Source organism: Amphiprion ocellaris, chromosome 23, assembly GCF_022539595.1.
Source record: "Amphiprion ocellaris isolate individual 3 ecotype Okinawa chromosome 23, ASM2253959v1, whole genome shotgun sequence".
Lineage (NCBI taxonomy): Eukaryota > Metazoa > Chordata > Actinopteri > Pomacentridae > Amphiprion > Amphiprion ocellaris.
This window is the reverse complement of record NC_072788.1, coordinates 13,792,489-13,811,312: the sequence shown is the minus strand read 5'-3', so window position 1 is coordinate 13,811,312 and position 18,824 is coordinate 13,792,489. Positions and strand designations below refer to the sequence as shown.

The 18,824-nt window shown below is 39.9% G+C and overlaps 2 protein-coding genes across 5 annotated transcripts in view; both read right to left on the bottom strand.

Moving 5' to 3' along the window:
* The window catches only part of prkd4 (protein kinase D4), a 31,915-nt gene extending 28,945 nt beyond the window's left edge, over positions 1-2,970 (bottom strand). For both annotated transcript variants that reach the window (XM_055007899.1, XM_023280419.3), the window contains exons 1-2: positions 2,808-2,970; positions 2,203-2,360 (exon numbers count right to left, since the gene is read on the bottom strand). In XM_055007899.1, coding sequence (XP_054863874.1) covers positions 2,203-2,349 — 147 coding nt within the window. In that variant the 5' untranslated portion in view covers positions 2,350-2,360; positions 2,808-2,970. The remainder of the gene's footprint in view (positions 1-2,202; positions 2,361-2,807) is intronic.
* A 136-nt stretch (positions 2,971-3,106) lies between these two features.
* klc2 (kinesin light chain 2) lies at positions 3,107-17,499 on the bottom strand. Of its 3 annotated transcripts, none has more exons than XM_023280423.3 (14): positions 17,373-17,499; positions 14,288-14,533; positions 13,816-14,155; positions 11,599-11,815; positions 11,326-11,515; positions 10,972-11,145; positions 10,740-10,839; positions 10,050-10,099; positions 9,741-9,808; positions 8,328-8,436; positions 7,843-7,995; positions 7,482-7,606; positions 6,803-6,860; positions 3,107-6,121 (listed from the first exon to the last, which is right to left on the bottom strand). In XM_023280423.3, the coding sequence occupies exons 2-14, from the start codon at positions 14,513-14,515 to the stop codon at positions 6,038-6,040; spliced, it is 1,896 nt and encodes a 631-aa protein (XP_023136191.2). In that variant the 5' UTR covers positions 14,516-14,533; positions 17,373-17,499; the 3' UTR covers positions 3,107-6,037. The 3 variants fall into 3 exon arrangements, with proteins under 3 accessions (XP_023136191.2, XP_023136190.2, XP_023136188.2); XM_023280422.3 differs by having other exon boundaries at positions 17,302-17,425; XM_023280420.3 differs by lacking the exon at positions 17,373-17,499 and adding an exon at positions 16,752-16,905.
* Positions 17,500-18,824: the final 1,325 nt, after the last annotated feature.

Genomic DNA, 18,824 nt, shown 5'->3' with positions numbered 1-18,824 from the left:
GATCCAACAAACCCATTATTCGTTCAGATAAAATTGCTGAAATTTCACAACATAAAGAGTTAATTTGTATTCTACAAATTATAAGAAGCAGAGATCTTGATAAAAACAAGATTTAGGAGTACTAGATGAAGCATGATACAATCTAACGGTGGACACAGTGAAGATAGCTATCTTCATTCTGTCAGCTATGATTTCACATCTTCACAAGGCAAACCCACCATGAAATAAGCCACATAGATGAGAAACTGTTCTAAAGACACAACAAATGATGCACCACAAGTATGATGAGTTTCCACTGATAAGTGCTGCTGTTAATACAGAACCTGTAGGACGACGATCAATAAAAATAGCTCTGTGTGAGTTTCTGAGTGAAGGGTCACTTCCCTTAAAAGCAAGAGTTATTTCGATCATCGACTTTAGCTTTCTTCATTTTTTCTCTGCCTGTATATAATCGGAAATTTCTAACAGCAGTATTTAGCAGTTTCCACTCTTGTGATTGTACAGTGTGCTTTAAAAAATGTGGTCAGATCATGCACTTATAAAAGTGAAAATATTCTCTGCTCCCATTATTACACACATTATGTATACAATCATATAAATGATAAAAAAACACAATGTGCACATTTCTAAAATGTGGTAATTTGGTTTTCAATCTGCAAACTTTTTCCAATCTGTTTTTGTGTGACCCAGTTAGGCAAAAAGAAGTGTGAGGTTTTAGTGTTGGAGATGCAGTGATACTCACATACAGTATCTGGCACAACTGCAGTGACACTCTGGCAGTCAGGTTTGTGTACAGTGAACGCACAAAAAGGACAAGTAACGGTGCACTCACACACACACACACAAAGTAACACACAGTGCTGGCCTGCTGCCTGGAAACTCGAGAGCAGATCAAAGTTGGAAAGGAGGGCTAGTGTGTGCGATGCAGCTCCTCACACCACTCTGTGTGTGTGTGTGTGTGTGTGTGTGTGTGTGTGTGTGTGTGTGTGTGTGTGTGTGTGTGTGTGTGTGTGCGCGTCTGAGGTCGGAAAGTTTTCTGTGCTCTTGTCGACCACACAGTCACTCTAACTGAGGCAGTATGAAGCTCAGACCAGCCGACAGAGACACAGACCAACACCTGCAACTCACAACCTGCTTTATTTAACCTCAACTGCATCTTCAATGCACCATTTAGGAACTGGCTGCAGATTTAAATTTAATATACACCTGAAAAGGTCTTTATAAGTGTGTCAAAGTTTAGTGATAGGAGGAGGCTGTGAAAAGGAGGGTTCTAGTCTGCTTTTATGTAGATTTTATTCACAGATTTTATTCATATGTGCTCAAAACTCTGTCTAGCACGTCACAGAGACTAAAGAAAAACTGCCCTAGAGTTGGTTTGGTGGTTTTAAACTGACATTTGACTGAACAGGCTGAAATTCTGATTAAATCAGGTGTTACAGTAAAGTGAATACATCAGAAAACCGCTACAGCAGCATTTGTTGCAGTAACCCACACAATCCTCCCTCATACATAAGGTGACCTTTCAGAGTCCACTTCCTATCACCGCTGACAGGCCTGAGAGGCTTGAAACATCAACTGAATATTTTCCAGGTGGGACTGTGTTGTGGTTAGAGTGTGTTTTCATTCACTGGGCTGACTGCCTCCTCCAACTTTATTTTTGTACTATTAATAAATGTTTTATCATCATGTTTATGTGGTTGTTAGATTTGAGAATCAGCCGTATGTGTTTTAAAAACATGACCTGTAAGACTAAAAAGGAGAGAAAAGGATGCCCTGAAGGCAGTTTTTGTGTCTATTTAAAGGGGATTAAAATGAACACCAACTGCAATTTTCACTCTGCTCTGGTTTCTTAAAATGGTACCTCAGCAGTTTTAGTATTTTACTTTACAAAGATGAACATTTTCATCTCTAGTAAGCTCCAAAGCTCCTAAAACAGACCTCTCCTGCCTCCTGAACAATTACTTCTGTCAAATCATATGCCTTGAGTTTGTTACGCAGACTTATTGTTAGGTCTTGAGACAACAACAGAAGACATTATACAATTATCTCACAGTTGAGTGCGACAGTCTGAAGCTAAAATTTTAAATCACTGGACTGTCTCAGCTAATGTATATTCATATCAGGTGTATAATACTCTCACAGTGCTCCAGCTTAGTGCCATAAGACTGAGAAATGAGGCCGACTGTGTAAGGGTTAGGCTACCTTGCGCTCTATGACCTCAGCTGCCAGCCTCTGGGCATGACGGTAGCTCAGGTTGCCAGCTGGGACTCGAACCACCTCCCTGAACAGGCCCATCTTAAACTGGACTACAACTGGCGCAGTGGGACTGGAGGGAGTCGGTGCAGACATGGAGAAGCAGTCTGTGGGGACAAAAGGACAAATAGACAGGTAATGTACGGGAGTTTCAATAAAACTGAGGAAAAGCTGCTGCGGTTCAATGTAGAACTTGTCTAGATTCTTTCCTGCTGTAAATATGTACTGTGGTCACTCCGTAGCTGTTGTTTGAAATGACAAATGAGGTTTCAGGAACTAAAATTATTCTGATCTCAATTTGATATCATGATTTTTACTTGTTCAAAATAGCAAGCAACGTTTTTAAAGCTCCTCTAAAAAGACTTCTGGCACAAAACCTTTTGATTCACTGGTGTCAAAGACTGACAGGAGAAAAACTATTACAGGACATTAATTTACCAAAACATCATCAGCACACAGTTAAGCTCCACCAACAGACACATCTGAACTGCTTCTTTGAAATTGTAAAAAACTACTCAACAGCATCTCATGATACTTGATGTGAGTCATCTTACTTTGTAATCCCGGTTCATTCAAGCTCCAGTGTTTCACCTCAATTGCAGAATCGCGTGCCACCGATGCGACAGCTGATTAGCCTATCATTGTGTTACCGATTGTCAAAATGAACTCTGGTGGGTCTGGTTTCCTTTTTGTGGGCTGTTGATGAGACAGGAAGTAACAGAGAGAGACTCGCCTCTGTGAAGACTGCGACAGTGCAGGGTTCGGTTAACACCCCCCAGCCCTAGCTGTGAAAAGTTACACACTTTGAAACAGTCGAAACAACTTAGGAAGCAAGAAAATGTGAGAGACAGAATCTTTTGAAAAGTGGAATTTCTATTTATTGAACCTTTGATAAAATACACATTAGGTTGGCCCCGTCATAATAAGATCCATTAAATCATCTGCATTTGCACGCATGAGTTCCCGCACATGTACAAGACCCTCATATCTGCAACATTTCCCCTCCGTGGTTCCGAGTAGATGCACTGAACTCCATGAATATTTGAACAAAAAAAGCACAGAACAGAAACAATAATCTGATTTATCTTTGAAGCTTTGGATCAAAATCTTCCTGCAACATTAATCCAAGATGAATATTTACAACCGTTTAGTCTCAACAGAGCAAAATAGTGAGTTCATATACTGATGGAGTTTGCAATTCCTGAACTTCCAGTTACTTCCAGAAGAGCATAACACTGTACCAACCCAGGATGAATAAGTGATCAATACTGTAGAGGACTGATTAATATTGGTATGATGGTGTATACTGGAAAGGAGCAGGTTTATTGGATCTTCAGCTACACATTAGTGTTTCACTAAATTTTTTTGTTTTTACAGCTACATTGTGTTGAGATTCTGTGTGTGTGATTAAAGGAATTTCCCGTCATCATCTGTGAACAAGTGACAAACAGTGAACACATATATAAAGGTCACACAGATATTTCTGTACATTATTTGCTGCGAACACCACTTAAAGCACTTTTCCCTCCCCGGTGTCTTTCCAAAGCACTTTCATTTACTTTCGTTTGTCTCCTTCCTACACTCTAACTCCGTCTCACCTTTATGCATGCTTTCTTTATTACATAACCTGCACCACCTTGCACATTCAGAAGCTGATAGGATAATAAGCACTTTTTAGACTCAGAGTGACTTCATCAAAGGTGACTTCAAGAAAGCTGACTTCAGTTTATTTGGGCATGTGGCGATGGTGTGCATGCACCAACGTTGACAAAATGCCCTTGCAATAAAAATGCGTCTTCACATTTTTGAAATCACATTCAGGTTGTGTTGACCTTTTTTTTTGACTTTCTTACATTACAAGGTTTGGTAGCAAGTTGTAGAAACATAATGAAAGAAAGCAAAAAAAGGCTATCTAATCTGAGGATTTGATGTCACTTGCTGAGTCTGATTTCGACTTAACATAACAAGAAGTGTACATTCGGTAGACAGTTTCCTTGGTCTTATTTTGGTGGAGTTCGTCTCCTGACTTGCGAACAGCACAACACAACAATCCAGTGTAAATGCCACCAGATCCCACAATCAACATTAAAAGTAACATTCAAATGAACAGTTTTCTGTACCGTCAACATAAAATCTCAGAGCCAAAACAAGAAAACGCATCAGCACAGCAAAATTCACCGAGGATGGATCGTCACCGGTCGGATTTCTGCAAAGATTTGATTACGACTGATGAAATCCATGTCAGCATTAAAAACTGAGGATTGTTTTGTACAAAATGATACGTATTCAGCAACGGTAAGTGCGGGAAAAAAACAGTCACAAGAGAAATATTGTTAATCAAAGTAAATATATCGTGGCCGACGCACTGCATCAGCTTTGAACAAATAATTAAGATAGTTACCCATAGTCTTAAATGAGGGTTGATTGCCTGGAATGATTGTAAACAAATGAATTTGAAATACTTCTTAAACATCATTCTCCTTCAACATCATTCAGATTCATGGATGTTTGGTAAAATCCTGCAACTCTTAAGTTTGTCTTTAGTTTGGATTTCAGTGTTTGATTAAATGTCATGTTTTAGGTAGCATTTAGAAGGGCTTTATAGAAATGATTGAGGTTCATTTGTACATTTAAGTTCAAATGAGCTTTCTGAACCTTTTTTATCTTTTAAGCAAGAAAGTTCATTTGAAAAAGAATTCAGTTTTTGCCCCAGGCCTGACGACTACAGGATCCAGTAGATATTACCATCCCAGTCTGCTCAGTAGATACAAAGATTTTACCCAGACATACAGTACTGTCACCCTCAAAGTGCACTATTTTAGTTTAGACTGAAACCTTGATGGCTTGGTAACACATTTCAGTGATCGAGGTAATAACTTTATCAGCATTTCTGACGTTTTCATTGACCCGAAGAGCTAAGTGCCCATTTAACGCTTTCTTTTCTCTCCTTCTGACAGTCCCACACTTGCTTTCCTTCATTTCCAGCCTCTGCACTTCACATAAGCAGTATTTTTCCCCACTAAGACCCTCTTCAACGCAATAGAGTGTAAACAAAAACAGAAATCAATCTGCACTATATACAAAGAATGAAATAATTTAAAACTGTATATACATAAAAAAAAAAAAACAAGAAGGCAAAAAGTGAGGTTGAAATGGTTAGTGCTAACGTTCTTGTTGAAAATCCCCGTAAGATTGCTTGTTTCTCTTTTAATTCCCCTTCTTTTCTCTCGGTTAAAATCTAAGCATATCGTACCTTTTTTTTTTAACCATCTGTGATATGCATTCAATTGATGGTTAGCATTAGCCAATACTTCATGCTACTGGTGAAATATACAAAGTGCAACGCGTCTCTCTGAACTGAAACTGGAGTACATTAAGCCTACCTAAGGTTGAGTGTCTGCACATGAGAGTGTAGATTGAAGAAACCGACTTGTCACAATGTGAATACGATGATTTGCTACGGTGCTATAGGTCAAAAACACGAGGCGTTCAGGTGCAGACATTCCACTTTCTAGTAAGCAGCATGCTCATAAATGTGTATCTAAATATTCTCTGTTCTGATCGATGGTGGCGATTTGTACAGTGAAGCAGCAGCGACTGTGTCTTACAGGATGACGTTTAGTATGGTAATGCTCTTTTTAGTGTTCTTTAGAAAATATGCTGCAGGTGCAAGTGTTTGATCTCGCTTTGAGCTTTAAGTGTGTAGTTTGATCAAACCGAGATGCTAACAGCCTCTCCTCGTCGGGCCACTTTATGCCTCCTGAGTTCCAGCTCGCCGCTCTGTCTAGCCAATCAGGGAGCTGCGTCTAGAAAGGTCCACGTTGCTCGCACTTAGTCCCCTGCAGTCTGACAGTCCAGAGTTGGCATCCTGAAAACAGACCAGTTTCTGTTAATATTTGGTTTGGACAACACTAAATGTACACAATGCACAATTTTATTTTCAACCTACAATGAAATAAATTTTGCACCCTTAAGGCCAACTTTGCCAAAGATAAATGCACCCAACCATGCTCATACAAAAAAATAGTCTTAAGCATGCCATGACATAGGTTTTACAATACCAAAATCTTATTTGGCAAAACACTCTTATAGCAGCAGAATACACTGATGCACTGTATAAAGGAGTTCTTCAGCCTAATACATATAAATTGAGAGCTGCTAAATCATCTGTTTGAGGACAAAAGTTGTTCACTTTGAGATGTGTGAAAGATGAGAATATTTGCAATTCTGAGGATGCACTTGTTGTGAGCTGTCTGAAAAGCATGTCAGAGTTTGGTCAATCCTTGTATAAAATGCAGATGTACTAACAGACATTATAACACTATGAATGACTGATTCTTATAAGAATGCTGATTTATATATATTTAGTATACTGATAAATACTAAAGGCCAAGTCAATAGTCTTTTAGATTTGTTAAAAATCAGTGAACTGGACAAGATTTACACAATTTTTGTACTCGTGACAAGCATCTAATTTGACAGGTATTGGCCCATACCCAAGTTAAATCATGTGCTGTGATGAATTGTGTGATGAAGCAGGAATAAGCACCTGTGTGGTTTCCTCAGTGCTCTTGTTGAGGAAGTTGAGGGAGCTCGCTCTCTTCATTCTGTGCAGAAAACCACAATCAAGTGATGAACTCAAAACACAAACTTGTATGAAACAACTTGTGTATGAAACAAAGACATTGTCTTTAGAAAATTTAGTTTAATATTCTTAAGTATATTTAGAACTAATAAACCATTCAGGTTCAAATGGGGAAGCCTGAATAGGACAAACTTGACAAAAAACAATTGATTAGTCAAACAACACAAAAACAAACTGACAATAATTTTAATAATCGTTTGAGTTTCACAGAATGAAACAAATATCAGTTTTTTTGTTTTTTTACCAGAACTTTAAAGAAAAAATTCAAGACCAAGGAAAATTGTGTGGCACCACCGCATTCCTGCATTGTCTAACTTGCAAAAATGCCTTTGCTCTTCATGTTTCAGTGCTAGACCTTCATCAGTCAAATGGTGATAGTTAACTGTGCAAATCTAACGGCCAGCATTCAACAGAAAGACAATGTACAAGTTAGTGCAGTGTTGCCACTTCTCAGATTGTGAAACAGTCATGCTTTATTTTAATATATTCAAACTGTTAATTGGTGGAATGAGGATTAAAGACATTAAAGACACTGCAGCTCTACACACAACTGGCCTTATTTTCACACAAACAATAATCTTACCCTGGGTTGCGGGGTTCTTGAGGTCCGCTCCCCTGCAGTTTCTTCACCAGCATTTCGCTGCTCCTTCTCAGAGCATCACGAATCTTCCCGAAGGAACCACTGCGACGCAGGGACCCGTTACCATCCTAAGGACAACACACCTTTTTTACTGCAAACATCTAATATGGCAGACATAAACTTCTAGATATTCTGATTTAATGGCATCAACGTATAAAATAGTTTTTTAAGTCAAATATCTACGTTATTTCAGTTGTTACTACACTGCATGTAAGGTTATGCTGTCCTTGTGTTTCCACTACCTGAACATGAACGCATAACTGCTTTCATTAGAATTAAAATTCATTCATGTCCAGATCCTCACCCCATTCCACTCAGCAGAGTCGTCACCCTCATTCTCCCCCCGCTGTCCCCCTGGTCCGTTGATTCCTTCCCTGCTGTGTCGCCTGTCGCTCCCTCCAGCTGCTCCGTCCTTCAGCAGCTCCACCACTTTACTCTGGTTAATGGCATCGATACCCTGGGAGTGGACACACACACACGATAAAAAGAAAGACAAAGAGAGATGAAGGTGCCCGAAAGAAAATTATAGCTTTTATACAATAGCTCACACAGCATGTGTACAGTCTTAAAGTTTTTTTTTTTTACTACAATGTCTAAACATTAGCTTGGTGGCTGATCTTTAAATCACTTTGGCACAGTTTATAGTCTAATAAATCACAGCTGGAATGCCTGTTGAACTAATCAGGTTGCTTAACTGAAAAACCTGTGAATAGAGCCCAGACCACTAATCTAACCGTCGTAATTCTACCAGTCATACATACAGCAGTCTTCACAGTGTTCGTGTTGTACCTGTTTGCGTGTCTTGCTTGCGCACTCCTCCAGTGTTTCTGCTGCCTCCAGTTTACCCTGGCGACGGTACAACGAGCCCAAGCTTTTGAGGGTTGTGTTCACTGTTGGACTGTTGTAAAAAAAAAAAAAACAAGATTCAGCAGGTTGAATGTTGTTTCTTTTCATTTACTTTATTTATGCAGGCAAATGTTTTTATTAACCATCTTTATCAATCAAGGTTAAACACAAAATCAAGCAGTTCCTTTAATTAGAAGTGGATGTGCAGTATGCACAATTCACTGTACATCCATTCAATATTGACTTTTACTGCTACACAGTTTAAACCAAGGGAAAACAGTGGTTGTAAATGTACGTTTGTCCATCTGTTAGTCTGTTAATCTGTCTTTTTGTGCGCAACATTACTCAAAAACACAATAACAGATTTGGATGAAATTTTCAGAGAATGTCAGAAATGACACAAGGACCAAGTGATTAGATTTTGGCAGTGATGCATCTTATAGTCTGTGTTGTTAAAAATTTCTCTATCATTGCGAGATAGCGGCACACCATCATCGTAGCTATGACACCAAGTCAACGCTATATTAGCTGCCTGCTGACGATCACATGATTGCGATCCTACTACAAATCCATCACTGTGGACTTATCGGGACTTGTATGTCGGAACTCATACGACAACGACTGAGCAGCCTTGGTGGAGTACTACGCTCTCTGAGTGCTTTTCTTGTTACTGAAGTATTACTGTGTCAACATGTTGCTGTTGTAGCTGCTGCAGGTAAAACTAGTTTGGACTACTTTACATACAAGGACAGCAGATAAATGTGAGGGGTTATGAAATGACTGATGCAAGATTAAAGAAGAAAAACTGTTCTGAAATCAGGTTCCAGTTTTTGGATTTTTTTCCTCTAATCTTTGATTTTTGGTAAGATATGGGATCATTTGAGCATTTACTGAAATTAAACCATGTCACAAGTTTTCAGGTATTTGGTGAGGCTGTAAACAACTCAAGACATATAAAATGTGACCCTAAGCATGCACAGCTTTTTGTAACATCTCAGATGCTACAAAGGCCGGAAATGGCTGGTTGTAACTTCAACAATGTATTGCATTTTAAAAGCTCATTAGATTATCTACTGTGTAAAATCCTCATCTTAAAAGACACTAAAGCTGTAAGATAAATATAGTGAAACAGAATTTTTCTTTCTCAAATGTAGCGGAGGGGACATATAAAGTAGCATAAAATGTAAATAATCAAGTGCAAGCACTTTAAATTGTACTTAAGTGCAGCTAGATGGTTTTAGCTACTTTCCACTATTGCTGACATGAGCCTGCAAGTATTTAGGGTCATTTTTTGAAAATATTTTAGCCGCTTCCTGATTAAGACATATTTTCAATGAATTCAGATGTCTGACTCACCTGTCCACTTTGCAGGCTTTATACCAACTGCCATACTCCACATATGGGCCAGAGTCTTTACGTTTACCCTGAAAGACACAGCGATAGAGATACAGAGGAAGAAACAAGAGTCAGATGATAACTGGCAGAAAGCAGGGGCAGATAAGTATGAAACACTGGCCCATTAAACTGCAAGTTAAAAATGTCTCTGTTGCCCTTTCTGCATTCTTCTGTTCTCCATCATCCTTATTTTGCTCTCCAACCCATTTGTGTAATGTGTTGCCTGCCAGCCAATGGCATGGAAGGAAAAGGTCAACCAAGATAACTGACCTTGCTCTCTTCTCTCTCCTCAGCATGCATCCAGATTGGCTTATTATCATCTGAAAAATAAAGACAAAAGAAAAATCCCTTCAGTTCTATTTGACATTAAAAAAAAAAAAACGTGAGCTAACACATTGAAATCAACTGCCCAGAAAACAGCACAGATCCCTGAACTGACCTAGATTTTAAAGTGAAGCCTCTCTGTCCATGTAAACACATGTGATTGCATACAATGCAAGGCTGTCGCTCACCCAACTGATGTAATGCCAAATTCCCAGCAAGGCCTTCTCTCATGCTGACTATGTGAGCACATAAGGGTTGATAGACTTAACGGGATAGGCGGAGGGGGGTTGAGGACATCAACATTAAGCTGCTTCGCACGGTTTGGTATTGCAGAATAATCCTCTGACCTGCTGAGAACTCAGAGCGATGCAGGGATCAGGGTGTGGCTACACCAAAAACTGAATCCCAAAACACAGCTGTCAGAGGAATGTCCTGACTGGCACAGAGGCTTCAGCACTTTTTATTGTAATAAATTCATAAATGTATCAAAGACAATTTTTGGCCAGTGTGAATCTACATCCAAACCTGGCCCACAACCAACACCTGATCTTCTCCACATAAGCTACTCTTTGACCAGGATGGTTTAATTGGCTCACTTCAGTATGATTCTGCTGTTTACCTGCTGACTCTACTTACTATTGACAGATCCAAACTCTTTCTCATGTGCTCTGGTCAGGATCTCTTTGTACAGGGTCTCAGCATCCTTGAACTTCCCCTGCTTCAGGTAGCATGTAGCCTGAAGAGAAACAACAATAATGATTCTTGATCAAAGACAACACAAAGTGAAAACAGGAATTCAGATGAGATAAAAGTTATATACAAAATCAAATGTCCAGTAGCTGATCTACTGAACAAATTATTTCCCCACCAGGTTATTTTTGGTCTTGGCCACGTTGGGGTCGTCAGCTCCCAGTTTAGACTCATAGATCTCCAGGGCCCGTCTGTAGTAGTACTCCACCTCATCGTACTTGCCCTGGTTCTGACACAGCAGGGCCAAGTTGTTCAGCTGTTTGGCTACATCTGGATGGTATTTTCCCAGCACCTGGACACAGCAGATGCAAATTCAAGTATACACATTTGCAAGACAAATCCTACTCATATGGAAACTTTCATAATTATTTGCATGATTATGTATATTTTATATAAATGGAGATTTAGTTACAAACAAAACATTTTTTCCCCCCTACATTTTACAGTTACTTTTGGTGGTGTGGGTCTTTACCTTCTCTCTGATCTCCAGCGCTCTCTTGCAAAGTGGTTCAGCCTCCTTGTACTTGCCCCTCTTGCCATACAGTACAGCCAGGTTGTTGAGGGTTGCAGCCACAGCTGGGTGGTCCTTCCCCAGCGTCTTCTCTCTGATGGCCAGGGCGTCATTCAGAAGATGAGCAGCTTCTTTGTATTTGTTCTGGTCTCTGGAAGACGAACCGCAGCACTATTTAAAATCTTCTCTCTGATACCCACTAGTTAATGAAAGTATGTTATTTCCTTCTCCCACCTGTACACCAAGGCTAGGATGTTGAGCATGGTGGCCACGTCAGGGTGGTCATGTCCAGATGTCTTCTCCAGGTCTTCCAGGGCTTGTTTGCACAGTGGCACAGCCACCTCATACCTCCCCTGAGAGGCGTACTGGATCACCAGGTTGTGCAGCGTCCTGAGCCGGGCTGGGATCTCATAGCCTCCCTGCTGGGCTGCCACCTCCCCACTGGGCTGAGCTGTACCACAGATAGGAGGGCACAGGATCCCATAAGACTGTTAAAACACTATAAAATCCCTATTAGAATGTCCTAAAACCTCTGATAATGTTGCATTCTAGTAATCAGAACAAATTGCTGTACATCTTCAGATTTGACCAGCTAGAACTAGGTCACTTTTGATTCCAAAATGACTGTAACAATTACTAAGTTACCAAAATATTTGATAGGTAGAAACACATCAAGTCAAATCTACTCCAGTGATCAGCACTCACCCAGCGGTACATGGTAGGCCAGGAAAATCCAGCAAGTTCTTGGAATAAGTGCTGATTCACAATTTTTCTTTCTTCGGTACGTTACTATAATAATTTTGTGGTGTAAACGTCCAAAATGTGGACAAAGAATTAACTTTAAAAAGCTACTTTTTCCACTCTGAACTCTTTTCTGTTTTTCTCCTTTCTGTTTAGTTTCCCCTCCCCCCGTTCACAGGTGAGTCTAATTAATCACGTCTCCTTCCGTTGTTTGAACTGCATTTTGATAACCAAGAACAGTATTTAAACAGCTGCTCTAATGAGCCTAAAACAACCATTCAATAAGATATATTTTTCCATGTTGCGGCTGAATGTACATTTGACTTTAAAAGTAAGCACCAGAGAAAGCTAAGAGACGAACTCTCAGAGAATCGTTTATGAATATTCAGGCATTAATAATTGAAGAAGCGAATGCTGCAGCACAACTGAACAAGCTCCACATACTAATACAAGTGACCTTCTTTGCAGTTTAATTTCACTTTGTTGACACTGAAAAAAGATCCATTTAAAATCCTGAGCCTCTGTTTAGACAGTCAATTTAACCCTACCCAAACCCCAGCACTTGCTTCAAATAAATTTGTTTTCTTTTCTAAACTGTGTCACATTTGATGAGTAAACTGTAGGTCTGCCACTTACACAAGGAGCTCCTTATATCACAACTAAGGCTAGAGAATAACTCGTGTATACTACTCTTCAAGTTCACACTTCAGGGCAGTTGAGGCCTTTCAGTTAGTAAAAGGCATGACTGTGTCGAGGTCAGTGATTTTATTTTGATGCTCTGTACATTAAATAAACACAGCACTAATTCTCATTCTGTGCAGCCAGGTCTCTGCACCCTGCAGGAAGGGGGCAGTGACTTTTGAAGATAAGCCTAAAGTTCTATGAAACATGATACTCATCTTTTAAAGATCTTAATGTTTACAAGTAAAAGGCTACAAATAAATTCTTGCTTTAAGGAAACCCTCCTACTATGAATCTCTTCAATCACAGTGAGCTATGTGCATTTTGCTGAAACAATTATTCTGCTACAGTGACGCAAGACTAGAAAGTATTGTATGAAATGGGGCTGTTGTCTACAGGAAACAGACTTATACTCTTTTTTTAATACAAAAGAGTAACTTTGTCCAAAAGCCTGTATAACGAACTGCATCTGTTTATACATTGTAATAATAAAAAAAATCTACTTAATATCTGTTTTACACAATGAGTAAAAAACATTTAAGAATTCTTACAATCTATTGATTTTAATGTGTATTTATATATAACAAATATAATATGTCTGTATATAGCCAGTGCATGACCAGTTATCTCTCGATCACTACCAGCAGTCAGTCTTTTACACTGGGATGTAGATTATGTGCATGGATGTGAACCGCTATTTAACCAATTACCGAAAAAAAGTTATATTTATTGTTACAGATTTTTAGATTACACAGTCATATCGTTCTTAAACAATATTATGGGATTTTTGAGAATAATTTGATGTTTAACTTTGAAGCCCTAGTTAAGGTCTGAACTGGCTCACGTGCACATAGATATGATAGTAAAATGTCCAACAGCAAACAACCGTGATAACACCCTACTTCTTTAGGTTAAAATACTATCATCCCCTGGAAATAAACAGCTCTTTTGATCTCTGTGTCAATTTATCATCTTATTAAAATCTTCCAGAGCAGAGCCTCTTTAATCACTGCTGCTGCGTGCTCATACCTGGTCCCTGGTCATCGTCATTGGGGAAAAGGTCATCCAGACTGTCCTTTGAAGCGTCTCCTCCACCTCCAGCACCTCCACTGCCGGCAGAGCTCTGACTCTTCTCCTCCGAGGGCGAGACGTCATCGTCAAATTTCTTGATCTGGTTCATGAATTCCAGGTGCTTCTTCTCCTCCTCTAGCTGGGCGACGCTCTGCTCGCTGTGATGCAGCTTGTGCTGTGTTCCAGCCAGCTCGTCCCGCAGCCACTGGTTCTCCTGGCAGAGCCGACGCACCTGAGCGCGCAGCTTCTGCTTCTCCGACTCCACAGCGCTCAGGTGGCTTGACAGGGCGATGATCACCTGGAGAAAAACAAAAGCATAATTGTGGCTGGGAAAAAAATTCACACTTTTAAGAGCAAAAACACATAAAAACTGTGTTGTTAATATTTCACCACAAACAATAAAGAAAAGAATCGGGACTGTGTCTCTCACCTGTGCCTCTCCCAGGCCCAGCTCGATGGCTTCAAGACTCTTGCGGAGCAGTCCAGACTTCTCCTGGGCGACGGGTGGCTGGGTGCAGTCCAGCAGTGAGTTGAGGAGCTGGGCGTGCTCGCCACGCAGGGTCTCCAGACCCTGCATGACGGCCTTAGTGTTAAGGACGATCTCATCTTGGCTCAGTCGCTCCAAGGCTTCTTCACGTGGATACACCATGGTGGACATTGCCCGGTTTCATACACACTGTGGGGACAGGGAGAAAAACTAAATTGAGGAGAAGTTTTTTTTTTTTTTTTTTTTTTGCTGACTGTGCTCATCTTTTCCTCAGTCCTGCTTTGCATTGTTACAAATTACACATTAGCTGCTCAGTGCAACCACATTCTCTATCTGTTGGTCATTGAGGTCAACTGGAGGTGGAAGAGGTAAACAGAGGGAGGATAAAAATAAAAGAGGGAACACAGAGGTGAAGAAGGAGAAATGGAAATAGGGTACAATGAACTTGAGGATTGAGGAAATAAAGAGATAGGTAGGAGAACAAATACATCTTCACGTTTTATTCTAATGGTAAAAATGAAACCTAACAGCACCCACAGTTTCATTATCCAAATGCATAAATTGCCCCATCATGCACAGTGAAGTACAGTGTGGCATAAACAACAAGACAGCGAACAAAAATAATAGCTCAAATTGAGGACCCCTGGAAGCAAGATGAAGTGAACGATACTGAGATATGTTTACTGTATGTACAGTTAAACCACATTGGATTACTCCAAGAGGATTCATCTGGGCTTGATGCAGCAGCTGCCAGTGACCAGCAAATCCAATTAAAGGGAGAACTGATCACTCAACAGATCTGCTCTTACAAGAACAGAGAGAGGCAGCGCTGGCAGATATTGACTAAATCAAATATCACAGGGCAATCAAAACTGACTTCCGAATGAATACCATTAGTGGTTGATTTTCATTTATCACAAAGGTTCAGAATCAGTGCACGTCAAGTGATAAGTAAAAAGAAATTTCAGTAGAGAAAAATGATCACTATTGCACAGTTTACCAACCAAATAGATTCTATCTTAATCCTAAAACATCAATATTAATATGGTGTGAATGCCTCAGTTCAGTGTTAAGACTAATAACACTGATGGCCTGCTGGCTTAAGCTGTTAGATCAAAGTTAAATATTGATCAAGTGATTATGGCTTCAGTTATTTTCATTATCATTTAATCTAACAATAATATTTTAGATTATTTTATTACTCTGTGAAATGTCCCAGAGCCTTGTTGTTTGTTTGTGTTTTAAAGTCTGACAGTCCAAACAGTCCAAAACCTAAAGAAATTTGGTTTAAACTATTAATGTTTGCTAGGGTGGACTGGTTGCCAGTGATAGTTGATGTGGTCTCTGAATCATTTAGATGAGTTCACTATTATTTCTCTCAGCTAGGAAAAGACAAACTTCCAGCTGTATTGCCATATTTGAATTACTGAGCTGCTCACATTTTCAAAGTGACACATTGTGATACCCATATCCACTTCCATACTGTCACTGTTCACACTGAGCATGCGTCCTGTGGCTCTAAATATTGACCAGTTGTAAATAAAAACCGATGCTGCAGCAGCAGAAAGGACAGAGGAGCCAATTGTGCAACATCGTGACTTTCTCTCTTTCCCCAGCTTTAATGGTGGAGGCGCACCTGTTCTCCCTCTCTTGCTTCCTCCCTCCCTCCCCCATCTCTCTCTCTCTGTGTCTGTCTAGCTCTCTCACTCACCCATCCTCCTCTCCCCCCTCCCATCCGCCTCACACACTGACTGCAATGCACCAATATTCACACATCCCTTCAAGTGCAAGGTTTTTAAAACGATTAGAACATGAAAGCTATGAAAGGTCACATCCCGAATTTAACGCCATCGCTGATGCATACATCTTCGATCAAACTATTTTAAGCCCCAAATAAACAAATGAGCCGGTGTATGTATGGTCGAGGCCTGCAGCCGGGAGGGAGGAAACGTTAGGCTTGGCAGCAGATCAATCAAGGTGACCGACAATAGAGAGCACTGTTCTGAAAGGACAAAGCTGTAAGTGACGGTTCGTAAAATCTCAATTAATTAATTGACAGTCACTAAAAATGTGTTGATGCATCCGGTTGCGCCGTGCAAGCTGTTTGTAAACAGTGCAGGCCCGAGCTGCAAGGTGGTACACAGGCCAGCGATGCACAGTATAGCTAACAGTATGCACTATTTACAGTAGGCACAAATAACAGTATCACAGGAATAATGTAAAAAAGAGACGTATCATTGGTAGCAACGCTGGCGATTGCAGATGACACATTTACGGACCTCGCCGTCTGATTTTCTACAAACACACCGACATACTGCCATCACACATAATAATCTATCTTATATCTAAAGCTGCGACAGTATTCCGATATGGATATTAAAATATTAACTTTTTTTTTTTTTTTTACCTTCATCGAAGACAAGTGCGATGCTTTCCGACCCTCGAACAAAGCGGCTGTACAATGTTGTGATGCTGCAGACGGACCTGCGTCAAGGCTGCTACAGTAAAACTACTTCTCGTAGCGTTTTTCAAAATAAAAGCCCCATGTACCGTTAGGACGACGCACCGTGACTGGATGTAGGCCACCAAACACGACACTAAACAAGCTGTACTAGAGATAATATGTTGTTCCTGTGAAGGAAATGTTACTATTACATGAAAGAAGGTTCTTTGCCCCCTAAACACGACTTAGCAAAGATGCTATCCAAAGTTTGGAATTAGCCATTACATTACCGTTAGCTTAATTTGAAGAAAGCCAGGCGCGAGTAAGTACCGTGAGCTTGCTTGTCTTGTTCATTTCACACGCCTGACGTTACTAAGCAATTACAGAGACCGAAATGGCTGCGACACAACCGACTGCATGCGAATTAAAACACGAGCGAAGTTAGCAATTAAGCTAGCTAACCGTCGCCTTAGCGAGCTCTTAACTTAATAACTCCCCCTTCACCGTAACTTACTAGGCTGTCACTTCATAAAACAGGGCAGGAGCAAATCTCTTAAACGTGTCCACAGTGTTGGCGTTACTTACTGAACATTCACGAGTTTTAAAAAATGATGTTATTGTAGTTGTGCTTCAAACGTGACAGCCGGGAGACGAAAATGGCTGTTTTCCCGGAGTCCGCAGCCAAAGATAGTAGTAAATATCGAGATGGTTCACTCTCTACCGTTTTCAGCCGGGGCGGGAAAATGTGTTGCGCATGCGTACAGCAGAAGTGCCGCTCCCAGCTAGCTTCTGTCAACATCAGCATCTTCTAAGTACTACATCTTCTCCAGAGAGTTTCCTTTAGCATTTTTAACTGCTTACATATCTAAAACAGATTTTTAGATTCCTTTAGATTTTAGATTCCTTTCTGAGCTAAAGTGGCATAATGTATATTATTTTGCCCCCAAAAACCTCTTTGCAGTAAGTGGCCCTGGGTGTCTAAGGTGTCTAAATGTTTTATGAAAAGCCCTGGATCAAATTTCTTTCTTTCTTTTTTTGGACTCAGATAACAGTCAAGTCTCTTGTGCTACATAGAGAAATATTTTTTAAAAATGTATATTACAATCCTCACATAAATACTAATCAAAGCTACCACTATAAACAAGTATTTATTAAAATTAAATAGGGAGGTGGAAGACATGGGCAATATAAGGTAAAATCACCAATAACAGTGAAGCCAAAGGTATAAACAAAAGTAGATAAGACCAGAAAGAAAACTATAGAAATAGCTTTCAGAAATGATTGTTATCTACAACTGGAAAAAAGTTTTTAAAATAACAGTCACCATCAATAACATGCACTTTTAAAGAAGGAACTCAAACTACATTTTACACAGCTGAAGTCAGTTTGTTTTTCAGTTTGCAAGTTTTATTTATTGCCTGTAGGCAACAGATTTGTTAGTTTCATTTTTTGAATACTTAGATTTTTCCTTTTAGCAGCACTCATATCTCATCTCCTGGATGGTCACACAAATTACCGTTATTATTGTTTTTTATTCAAAATTAAAATGAGCATTAATAATGTATCAGATATCAGTGTTACTCCATCTGGTAACCACAAATAATGACAGCCGTGGTCTAGCTCAGTGACTTTCAGATATTTTTGTCAATTTATAATAAAAAAAGACAGTCATTATTTAGCACTATGAAAGTTTTTGAAATGACGACAAATAAGTCAAACTTTCATCTGCAGCTTTGCATATTTGGGATTAACACTGAAGGTTAATTAGTCTTTTCACAAAACAGGTTATTTTTTCTTGACTAGATCCTTGTTTTTGTTGTAGCTACTCTCAGATGTATGTCGCTTTGGACAGAAGCTTCTGCTGAATGAAATTGTAGAATTGTAGAAGACAGGACATGGAGCTGAAGCCTCTTGTGTTGCTGGTGCTCTTTGTGTAATGATGTCAGCAGCAGCCTCCATCCAAGGAGGCAAATAGGACAGTTGGAGGCTCCATGTACCACTGACCTGCATCATGTGCACTGTTTATTTACACTTTAA

Coding starts and splice junctions, on each gene's coding strand:
- klc2 (XM_023280423.3), bottom strand. CDS start 14,515: ATGTCCACCATGGTGTATCCACGTGAAGAAGCCTTGGAGCGACTGAGC. Junction 10,840..10,971: donor CCAAGACCAAAAATAACCTG/GTGGGGAAATAA, acceptor GTTTCTCTTCAG/GCTACATGCTACCTGAAGCA. Junction 10,100..10,739: donor AGAGTTTGGATCTGTCAATA/GTAAGTAGAGTC, acceptor TTTATTTTTCAG/ATGATAATAAGCCAATCTGG.